The 12202-nt window shown below is 41.6% G+C and overlaps 1 protein-coding gene across 5 annotated transcripts in view; it reads left to right on the forward strand.

Annotated features, from left to right (window-relative positions):
* TRIM44 (tripartite motif containing 44) overlaps positions 1–12202 on the forward strand; it is a 118947-nt gene that overhangs the window by 78619 nt on the left and 28126 nt on the right. For 3 of the 5 annotated variants that reach the window (XR_012333519.1, XR_012333520.1, XM_073808776.1), the window contains exon 5: positions 1402–1468. The exons of 1 other annotated variant lie outside the window; for it this stretch is intronic. Coding sequence is in view for 2 of the 4 variants with exons in the window: in XM_073808776.1 (XP_073664877.1) it covers positions 1402–1468 (67 nt within the window). In the remaining 2 variants the exon portion in view is untranslated. Of the gene's footprint in view, positions 1–1401; positions 1519–12202 lie in introns of all 5 variants that reach the window. One more of the 5 variants, XM_019948347.3, reaches the window with a different exon arrangement.

The raw sequence follows: 12202 nt of genomic DNA on the forward strand, positions 1-12202 counted from the left end.
GAAGAGAAACCTTATCCTCTCCCACCACATACCACATATGCACAGAATCAGAAATTTCTGCCACTCTTCCTCCCTCTCAAGGGAATGCTTCTGCCTCTCTTTTATCCTTTACTCACTCCTTCCCTTGGGAAGAGGAGTAACTTGTCTGATTGGTGAGAGTCTGGTAGTCATTTGGCCTCTCTTCTCTGTTGTGCAGGGTTAATGTAACAGTCACTGCATTGAAAAAAAACAACATGGCCGTATCTTTCTTCTCCTTTGCTTCTTGGATCACTTGATTCAGGCAGGATGGACCTTCCTTGCCCTTTGCTCTCCATAAGCAGATTAGGAAGGAATTGTCTCTCCTGGTCCCAGGTAGGTCTTTGTTCCAACTTCTCCATCAATGACTAGATGAGTAAGTCAAGTTGCTCCTTCCCTGGGATTCAGATAACTTTAATTTAGTGGGAGAGGTGGCAGGAGGCACCTACTGTAGCCTTGAAATCTCAGCACTCTACTTTATTATTTGGGTCTCCACTAAAAAAAGTAGTACCTTGATCATAGTTTAGCTTCTTAAGTCTCTGCTCTCCTTGTTTGAAAGTGCAGAATACACAGTGAACAAATGACACCATGGGTTCTTCAGCAGAACCCTTTCAGCATCACCTCACACTTGCTAATGGCTTCCTATCCCCCTCCCTCAGCTTTGCTAGTAGGAAAGTACAGTTATTAAAGAGGTGAGTGTTTCACCGTGCATCATAAGAAGTAGTTTACAAAGCTGAGTTGCCAACAACCCGTGTCTGCTTGTCCCATTAACTTTGTTTCCAGGAAACTCAGTCCACCTCTATATCCTGGCATTTTAACCACTTCAGCCAAAATGCTGGGTTCAGCACTTTTTTCATGTGGTCATTTTAGTTAAATTTTCAGTATTAAATTAATGGTACAGTCTGAGCTCACCAAAGATGAGAGCTGTACTTAACAGTTTGAGGTGTTTAACCTCCTTCCTATCCCCAACTCCATGCAGTGTTTTGCAATGCAACTTTTCAGCAGGTATTTAAATTTTGACATGCTTTTGGTACTTCTTTTGAAACTAAAATTATAGGCTAACTCAGTTGAAATGGTTAAACACAATTTGTGTGCGTAGTTGTAACCTCAGTTGATTTGTTACAAAAAATTTTTAATCTTAATTACTGTTTCCAGGAAGTCTCCCATGAGGCAAAGTTAATGAGCCTTGATTTATTCCACCAGCTTGTAAGTCAGACACTGTGCGAGGCACAACAGGGTTAAAGAATGAGCCATGGGCACTGCCCTCAAAGCACTTGTAGTCCGATTGAGAAATGAGCAAAGAATTATAATATACCAGTGTGAGAACCCACATAGATGCGTGAAGTGCAATGGGAAGCAGAATAAAAAGTAACTAATTCTTCCTAGGGAATCAGAGAAGATTTCACAGTTGTTGACCCATTTGAACCAGTACCCTGAACAGAGCTATACAGCAGTAAGTTGATTGATGGCAGGTGGAGAATGGACATCATAATTGTACACTCTGTGAGTAACAAGGGAATTTTGAACTGTGGTTTGCGAGGGGAAAGTATGTACTGTATCACTGTTTAAGTCCTCAGCATTGTGCTTTATTTTATAAGAAGAGAGCTTTGCCAACCTTAATCCTTTTCGTTCTAAAAAGAGTATAGATATCTAAAAAGAGTATAGATATAATGGAAATAAACTTGGAGTATTTTGAGGCAGCCATAATATAGAGTCTTTTCAACTTTGAAGACTCATTCATTCATTCTCTCCTCTCTTTCTGTATGATCTAAAAGAAAGATTTGATTTTTTTTTAGCCATTTCTTACTCTTTTAGTTGTTCTGTGATATAACTGTGGCTCCTGTTTCTTATTGTATTAATCAGAGACTATTTGATTGTAAGGAACAGAAATCCACCCACACTCGCTCAGATAACACAATGGGGTATGGAAAGGACATGGTGCATTTCACAGGACCCAATCAAAGGAAGTACTTCTGTACCTGATGGGCATAGGCGTGGGAATTGGTTAAGACCAGAAGTTGCTCTCTCAGTCTCTGTTCTTTCTTTGTCTCTTTCTGCTTCCTGCTTTACTCTCCACCCCACAGAGTAGCATCCTCTGTTTGCTTTCCTTATAATTTCAGCTTGTCCTGGCAGCGCTTTGGCCCCTGCTATATAGCAGTTTTCTGATGCAGGATTCAACATTGCCTCACCACAGTCCCAAGAGAAAATATAGCCAATTCATGTCTATTAATTAGCTGCCCTTGAGTTAGGTGGTCATGCCTGTCTAGTCAGTTACTGTAGGAAAGGTTGGGGGGCAGGGAGGCCGAGGAGTCATGTGGTTTGTAGGGCTTCTCTTCTCCCAGGTGGGGGCAGGCCAGGAGGGTAAATTGGAAAAGGTAAGCACAATTGAACAATGTTCTGCTCTGCGACCCTACAGAGGCAAGCTAGTGTGTAATCTAAGATGACAATTTAGTTTTTCTTAACACAGTTTTTTATAGTTAGACAACAGAGTGCCCCTAAGTGCCTGTATCTCTTGTTCATCCCAGAACAAGTTCCATTTCTTATACACCTAGCACTTCACAGATAAACAGAATAGTGCTCACTCAACTAGCACGTGGCTCCTAACAGCACCCCTGTTTCTCATTTGCTGTGGCCTCTTATAGGTCGGGTTAATGAGAAAAACCATGAATTTGAGGTCACTGGAGTTACTTCCGCCTCTTACTAATTTGGTCCATAAACTAGTTTGGTCCATAAACTAGTTCCAACTTCTTAGAACCTGTTTTCTGATTCACAAAATGGGGCTGACGTGTGCCTCCCCAGCCTGGGTGCTTGTGAGGAGCACATGATAAATGTGTGTTGAATGATTTTGTGAGAATGATTTTGTGAATAATAAAATCGTATAGTGATGAGTTCAGTTATTAATACATATGTTAGTGGTGGCAACAAAGATGCAGTTTTTTTGTTAGTTAGCAAGAGGTACTAAGGCGTAGACCCTCTGGCATCTGCTCACCTAAGGCAGGGCACGACTTTAGGCAAGACTCATAAACACACCAAGTTTCTGGTTCTCCAGCTCTAACTTCGGGCTGTCATCAAGCACTTGGAGTTCCTTGGATGAAAGGTGTAATAGAAGGTCATAGGTGTGCTCCTCCTCCATCAGTGTGCATGTCATCATAGCTCCTGTTCATGATAGATGACCTTTTGTTTTGTTCATTTGTGAGCTGGAACTATTTTAATCATCATAATGGTATTAAGTGGGCTGTTACCTGGGCTGCTTCTTTTAATTAGATGGTGACGGTAAGAGAAAAACATGGATCACAAATTATTCCCATTTTGCAAATAAGTAAAAGATGCTAAATAATTTATTGACCTTCACTCAGCTACTAAGCTGGAGAGCTAGGATTCAACCCAATTCTGTTTGACTCCAGTTCCCACATTTTCCCACTATGCCTCACTGTCACCAGATCTTAGAAATCTACATGTTTAATTTCTAACTGGGCTCTTCAGACCCCAGAAGGATCTATGAAGATAGAAATAAAAGTCTATGAACTATTTTCAATATTTCAAAACTTATAGTGGGAAATCTTACATTTAACTGCAACAGGGCAGAGTTATGTTAGCTGTTTTCCCCCATGGTGACCTAATTTGTCAGTTATTGATTATTTAATTCGTGCAAGAAAACTAATTAAATATTCAGAAACGTTGTATGTTAGACAGAGTTCCAAATTCTGAAACCTTTGGAGGGTACGTGGGGATCCTTGGTGATGAAAAGATTATGAAATATAGTCTAATTCAAAAACCGCAAACTGATGGGTCATCAGTCAAATCTAGCCTAAGGATATGTTTTGTTTGCCTTATAAAGTATTTTTTTGAATTTATGAATTACTGACCAGCATTTAAAAATTGAAAGATTTCATGTCAAAAAGCAGATTTTTTTCAGCTTCTTTTGGAAATTCAAAATTTCTGACAATACTGGATCTATATTTACCCATGACATTGACCAGCTGGCTCCTTAGATGGGGTATGTACTTTGCAATTTACCAGACTCCACCTGGCCCAATTTATTCACTTCATTCATTCATATTACCTACTAGGCCCCTGTAAGCATTTGAGTCTCTAATGCCCAGGCTAATCCAGTCTCCTCATTTTGTTGTTTGGTTATAGAGTAAAACCCATTCTCTAGCTATAATCACTCACACATTTTGTACCCTGTACAGTTTTGTGTCTTGGGCTTCTTCTTAAGGTCTTTCATGCAAACTTGTCTATTTGACTCTACTACATCTTTGCAAACAGGAGCCACATTCTCATTATTGTTTAAGGGGGTGGGAATACAAAGAAGAATAAGATGGAGTGCCTACCGTGAGAAAGGTCATGTCGTCTAGCCTTGTTTCTTTTTAATTCAGGAATGTATCTAAGACCCTGATAAGTACCAAGTGTATTTTCAAGACCTGCTTGCTAGAGTATTGTGAAACAGAATGGGGTTGGTGTCAGAAAGACCTAGGTTAAAGTACTAGCCACCATTAATTGTCCACATAAGCAATTTATGTAAACTCCTCAGTTTAGCTCTCTTGTCTGTAAAATGGGGATAATCATAATGCCCGTGGGGTGACCTGATGCTCATAAGGGGTTTGGCACAGTGTTTAACATTTAATAACTGCTAGGATATAGTAACTCTTACTACTAGGGCTAAACATGCAATTGGCGCTCAGTTCATGCATGTTGAGTTAACAAATGAATGGGTAGAATAAATTGAGTGTAAGGAATTACATGAGTTCAAACAAGTAAATATCTATCAAAGAAGATGTCACCAGAAGTTTCTCTAGCAGGCCTGGAGACCACAAATTTTTGATGGCTTTGAATGTGTGCTTTTGATGACACTACAAGAAGCACACGTTGTGGCAGGATCAGTACCCAAAGCTCTTTAAAACAGATTTATAAGCTTACCTCTGTGAAATAACATCAGCCTCAGTTTAATGTAAGTTGATGTAAGGTTGAGAAGAGAGGAATAAATTTCTAATAATCTTTCAAAGTAGACTCATGCTCAGTGTTTTGAGAATATACTCAGGACTTCAAAATTGGCCTGTGGGCTAACCTCCGTGATACAGCAGGTTGACATTATCTCCGTGAAGAATCGTCGCGGTTGCTAAGGTGACTGCTAGAATGGGAAAAAGCATTAGACCACTTTCCTGTGGCTCCTGGACTACTTCCTCTTTTTACAGCCTTAAGGGACAGGCAAAGGGGGACTAACTTATTTACTATGTGCCATCGCTGTCTCATTTAATTGTTATACTGATCTTCTGAAACAATTTACCATTCAGATGACAAAACTGAAGCTCAGAGAGAGTAAGGGACATGTTGCAATTAGTAAAGTGGCAGAACCAGAACTCTAGCTCTTTCCGTAACTCCACATAGCCTCCCAAAGCTAACCTCACCACCTCTAAGGATTCATGATAGCCCTCAACCCCATCTTCATCCTCACTCCCAAAGGGAAACTCAAGTAAAGGGCAGCAAAATGGATTCACTGAGTGAATACACACTGTCCATTTTCTTCTTATTCATTTTCAACACAGTTTATTAAGCACCTATATTATGCCAGACACAGCTCTTGTTGCTGAGGATACAGGGCGAACAAGACAGATGAGATCCCTTCTCTGGTGGAATTTAATTCAAGTGGGAAGAGATAGACAAAAAACTTGTAAACCACTAAATAAAGAAAATAATTTCAGATAGCAGTGTTAGAAAGGAAATGAAACAGGGTGACTCGATAGAAGGGAGCTGGGGAGAAGAAGCTGCTACAGATAAGGTGTTCAAAGAAGGGCTAAGGAGGTCACTTTTCAGCTGAAACCAGACTGAACAAAGGGGCCAGCCAAGCAAAAATGGGCATGGTGAACATCAGAGGCAAAGGGAACGGGAGTTCAGACTTGAGGCTGGCCACTGGTGACTGTCACAGGGAGACCACTTCACCTTTTAGACTTTTTTTTAATGTAATGTGCCTAATAATAGAACATGTTTCTGATTTATAATCTGAATCATAATGCATTTTTCTGGATATTTTGCAATGGGATTAGTAATGTTACTTCAAGAAGACTGTGATCTATATAAGTAATGGAGACAAGCTGGCTTTATTGGAAGAGAGAGGACACGAGAGTTTACATCTGTTTCCTGCTGGAGAACCACGTACTTTAGGCTCAGCCTGAGGACCTGCACACTGTGCGTCCAAGGATGGTAAGGACACAGATATGGCAGAGACAGCAGGACGCCTCCAGAAGCTCCAGTCACACAGACAGAACTCAAGACACCTAGGAAGGGAGCTGCTGGATGGTGTGAACATTTATTTTGGTGCCAAATAACATTTATTCCCAGGATGTCTTTGGTTATCACAAGGGTAAATTCTAAAACAACAAGGAAGGAAATAAAATTAGTTTTGTGTAGATAAGTATGGACTCAATAAATATGCAGCAGAAAATAATTTAGGAGGCTGGAATAAGGGAATGTCATGAACTCAAATAAGGATCAAGTGGAATGACTGAAAACGGTAAATCACTGTCTAGACCTATGCTTTCCCAACCTAGGTACCCTGAAAGTAATAATAGGAATTAGAAAGCTATTTGCAGTGTTTCAAAAATATGAATGGATACTAAGGCTACACAGGCTATCATTTACCTCATGCCCTTTCAGGTCATTCTTTCGTTGTTTTATTCAGTATTTCAACAAATCCTTAATGAGTTATCTACTGTGTGCCAGGTATTATGACAAGTGGTACGAAATTTTTTAAATGGCTAAAATAGGGATCCTTGCTGTTGAGACATTTTAAGCAACTGGTGGAGCAAAGAGACAAGTAAACGGATCATTACAAAGCAGTGTAACGTGCACTGATAGGGGTGGTATGGAGGCTTTGAGAAGTCCAAAGGGTGGGAAAAATGTGAGGGATAGGGTATTGGAAAGCTTCCTAGAAGAGATACTACTAAACCTATGCTTAAAGGATATATATAAATTAGCCAGACGGGTCCAAGGGAATGAACTTCTTGGCAGAGGGAAGATTGTGTACTTTATATATATGGGGCTTTTAATACTCCGGAGTACTTAATGCACTGTATTGGAATTGTGCTCAGCTTTGAGTAAGAGAGAACTCTGGTATCAGTAGCTTAAGCAAACAAAGGTTTATTTGTTTCACATAATAAGTGTGGAGGGAGGTGACTGCTGGCTTTGGTTCAGTGGCTAATGATGTCAGTACTGCCATGTGCCTCTGAGACTCCCTGGGCTTTTCCTTCGTGATTGTTGCCTTATGATTGAAAAAGGGCTGCAGCTTTGGGTGTCATATCCACGTTCAAGCATGGAGAAGGGGTCAAAAGAAGGGCCATGTCTGTATTAATCAGAAAAGTAAACGCTTTCCCAGCACACAGCCCCCGCCCACCACCGGAAGACTTATCCTTCTGTGTCAGGCTTGAACTGGGCTCCTTCCATGTCCGCATCCCGCCACTGCAGTACAGGCTCGGTATGCACATATTTAACCCTTCCACACTCCAGAATAGAACGCAGCAGGGAGAGTGAGTTGAGAATGACTAAGTCAGCCAATCAATAGTATATGCCAAACATTCCATTTCACTTGCTCTTCATAATAAGCTCACGCAGTAGGGAGAGCAGGTGTTATTAGCTCCACGTTGCAGAAGAAGAAACTTGGATTTGGAGATTCAGAGAGCTAGATGATGCCTGAAATCACAGCGCTGTGCATTTATTTCGTGATAACCAGAAGAAAAAGGAAAGCTAATGTTGATCATATGCTTATTACCACCAGAGCAGCTGAGCACTTTACATATGCTCTCTCATGTCCTCCTCATGCAGTCCTGTGAGGTAGCTCCTCCTTTTAAAACTGAGCAGTCTGGATATTGACATAACTAAGGGGGTATTGACATGACTTGCCCCAGGATCACACAGCTGGCATATAGCAGAGCCAGGATTCAAACCTCAGTTCTCCAGAATGTCAGCCAGATGCCCTTCTTGCCTCTCCTGCCTTTAAACTATCATAACTCTCTTCCCGTGAATCCAGTGGATGTGCCGTCTCACTGACATTGCCCAGACCTCACCCCCCCGTGCCCCTCTTACTCCTTTTATTTGACCCACTCCTGTTTCTTCATTATTGCTTTTATGGACACAGAATCCAGCAACACATTATTTCAAATGTCCTCCATTAGGAATGCATTTCCTGTCACTGTAATAGCACCGACCATAATGAATACATTTTGTTATCTGTGTAGATGTCACTGGTGTTTTCAGTGCTCCATTCTAATTTATGTGGGTAAATGAATAAAGTATTGCCCAGGCTCCCATTACTCCAGAGAAAACGAGGGATGCCCTGTGTGTGTGCATATGTTTTTGCGTTCATGCAGCAGATAGGATGTTTGGGTCAGAATGAATTGTGCACCAGAAGTGGGAGTCAGGCCCTTTCCTGGAAGGGCACGTTGGAAGTAATGTGCTGTGCACATCAGCAAACCTGCACAAGCAGGTTTCCTTAGGAATAGAAGGGCCTACTTAATGGGCACAAATTACAGTCAGGTGTTGTTAGAAAGGCAGAGGGAAAGCCTTGCTGATTGAGGGAGCCAGGTTTGGGGGTACCCCAAGATCTTCTTGCCTTCATGTGCACAGCCAGCGAGGTTGATATGCTTGGTAACAGCAAATCACCCCATCAGTCAGCCACACACGGTCACAGCCTTTTTGACTTTGAGGGTAAATAGTGAGGCCAACCAGGGAGCAGAATGTGCTCAGTTTGGGTTTAGTTATGTGACCTGATCTTTATGATGAGAGTCTGTCTATGAAGTAGAGGGATGGTAACTAGTCACAGAGTCTGAAATGCCAGACTGTGGCAGAATGTAGCCCCTTCGTGCAGAGAGGGTGGGGTATTCAGCTATGCGAGAAACGAGAAACGGCCTCCCCTATGTTTGAAACAATATGTAGGCCGTAAGGTGCCAGACATTTAGCCTGCAGCCTGCAGGGGGTTCTTGGGGTGATATCTTTTTAGATATATCTATGACAAACATATCCTTTCCAAGACTTGGGATCTTAGCCCTTAAAGGGTACCTGGAAGATAACCTGGGAGGCCCAATATTGTGAGTCCTCATTCGAAGTTTCTAGAAATTAAAAGGAGGTGATGTGGTGGTTTACAGAATGTAAGAGTATCCTAAATTTCTGTAAAATCCTACGTTTTTATACCACACCTATTCCAGCTAAGTCTTTTAGATATGCAGGAGTTGCCCATTAATAAAAATTGGTTACTCAGTTTAAGATTACTGACTCAGTGGTTGCAAGGCAAATTAAAGGAGTAGAGGTTGCAAACTGAATTTAGAATGGGTATGGGTGTGTGCATGTGTGCTTGTGTGTTTGTACACACATTTGCAGTATGCAATCCATTAGGGGGTCTGGAAATGTTTGGTTTTGCCTTTAACAAAAAACGGCAAGCAAGACTAAAATTTCGCTTGGGGGAGAGCAAAATGTCTTTCTAGGTCTCTAAGTAATCTTACATCTCACCAGCTTTTTATTGCTGAAAATCTCTATCAAAAAACTAGGCTGTGGAATTTCAATGCCTGTCCTTCTTTGTTTCCTCTGAGTCTCTGGAGGTTTAATTTTTACATACTGCATCACCTGACTCTTCTGTCAATACCTGAAAGACAGACTTGAGAGAACTAGTTTCCCCAAATCTACCTACAGATATAAGCCCAGTTAAGACCAGTGCAATAACCTTAAAGAAGTTATTGTTCTTTCCTTCCTTCATGCCAAAAAGCTACTAGCACTTGTCCTATACTGAAAAGCCCACTATTTTACAGGAAGTTCTGTAGAACCAAATATACTGTTTGGGGGATTAGTTAAAACGCAAATGTATCTAGCTGTGAGTTGAATCTCTGAGTCCCAAATTCTCCATTCTTGCAAATTCAAATGACTGGAATGGCTTGCTGTATCCTCTGAAAGAAAAGCGGTAAAACAGTTAAGAGAAAAATCGTTCACCATTTCCTCAGGGCCAGTGATTTGAAGCACAGTTTACTTTTGCCCTGGCAGGGTTTAGTCTTGCTTCAAACCTAGAAAGCCTTTCTGAAACGGGTGCAGAAATGAGGATGCAGATAGAAGCTGTCTCCAGCAGCAGTGGCTTCAAGTTTCCATGGACAGAGAACAGAAGAAGACGCAGTTTACCACCAGAGCAGCTTTGAGTACAGGAGATTAAAACCCACCAAGAACCTCTGGGTCTTTGTGCCCCTGTTGGGGTCAGAGTGAGGAGCAAGGGCGAGGACACAGCGTCAGCCTGATTCTCCTTCAGTTTGCTGCTACCTGCTCGATTAAGATGGCTGGCAAGCCAGGGAACCAGCCTGAACTGCCCTCCCCAGGAGCTGCCCATCTTAAGAGAGTTCCTCTAGCAAATGGGCCTTCAGGGGACTATATAATTAGAAGCAAAGCCATTTGCATTAATTCATCCTACACATGTCTTTCCCCTCCTAAAGTGCTCAAGGTTCCTGCCATATGTGTATATAGCATAAGTTTCTAGTCTCTAAATACCTGTGCTTATAGTCTGCTCTAAGATGACTGAACAGAAAGGGAGAGGACCAGCCCCAGAGACAATATGTCTCTCTTTCTTCAACTCAAGTTGTCTGTGCTTCCACTGCCATTCTTTTGTTATAGTTGTTCTTAGGTATGAAACAAACTCAAGATTTAAAAAAAGTTTTCAACAATAAACAGCGTCTACTGAATGGGAACAAATTGATGCTAAACCTGTGTATTTTCCAAAACTGTTGATCTGAAATAAAACAGAAATTACAATAATAGCTGTCATTTATAAAGTATTTACCTTGTGCCAGATATAATATTAAGGCTTTTAATAAGGTGTCTTATTTAGTATTACATAGGTTTTATTAGACCCATTTTACAGATGAGGATACTAAACTCAGAGAGCAAAGTGACTTTCCCAAGGTTACCTTATCTGCTTATCTCAGAACCAGTCCTTCCCTTTTAGATGGTTATTGACACCTAGAGATTGAAGAAAGACTCCATCACAGAGACTCAGTTAGCCCACTTAAGACAGATAGGTTTACTCTTCCTTTAATCAGTGGACAGGAAAGGCCACTGGGCTCTACAGACCACCCAAGCTAGTACCTAATTAATCCAGGCATAACAACAGGTAGGTCAGAATGATACAGACTTGGTAAGGAGTCACAGCCCAATATTTTTTTTGGTAGGAAGAATATTGGCTTTGCAGTCAGACAAACCTGAACTCCAAACATGGTTGAGCCACTGACCTCTCTGAACCTGAGTTTCCACATCTGTAAAATGGGGAATCATAGTGTCTTCTTCACAAAGATGCAGTCCAAATGGGATGAGAGACTGTATGTTAGAACCTATTATAATACATGCTCATTGAATAGTTTTTTTTTAAATACATAGTTGCTTAAAATGTCATTTTACTCTGTATTAGCAAAAGTTTCCCAGGCACCCTGAAGTGTTTTGGCCCCAGCAGGAGACTGGTTGAAAGATACAATGTTCTGTAGTTTTCCTAAGGAAGCCCCATTCTTTAGAACCAATTTGCTTTTTATGGCCTGTTTTTCCCTCCAAGGCAGGAGGTGGGCTGATGCTTTCCCTTCTGCCCTCCCTATACCATGCCTCCCCAAAGTATTCTCTCATCTCCCTCTTGTGATTTCCTTAAGTGCTTTTAATGGTTGCTTGACACTAGAAAGATATTCCCAGCAGGCACACAGTTTGTAATCCCTGCTTGTTGCTTGATGTGAACTTGTGGCTGACCTCTGGGAAAGCAGTGGGGACTAGAGGAGAGAGCCAGGCTCTGCTCCAGCAAAGCAAAGATGATGGATCCCAGAGCAACTGGCAGGCAGCTGGAGGAGTGGCTCCAAAGATTCCTCTCACACCTTTTGCCACCTCTATCCAGTGTGGAAGTATAATCAGTAGAGGATTATGGGGCAGGTAAACTTCCACATTCTTAAACAACACCAACCCAAAACAAAATGAAAGCAAAGATAATGAACACAGGGCAGCTTGAAGTACATTTCTGCAGTGTCTGTGTTATCACTGTGAGAGGCGTGCAGTGCCCTTAGGAGTATCCTGCCTACACTGGAGCCCACCAGCCATTATCCCACCGCCTGACCCCCACCCCAGGGCGTCTAGACTGCCTCCCACTTTTTTTAACCTTCTGATTCCGACTGTCTTCACCAAGGGGAAGGTG

This window comes from Tursiops truncatus, chromosome 8, assembly GCF_011762595.2.
Source record: "Tursiops truncatus isolate mTurTru1 chromosome 8, mTurTru1.mat.Y, whole genome shotgun sequence".
Lineage (NCBI taxonomy): Eukaryota > Metazoa > Chordata > Mammalia > Artiodactyla > Delphinidae > Tursiops > Tursiops truncatus.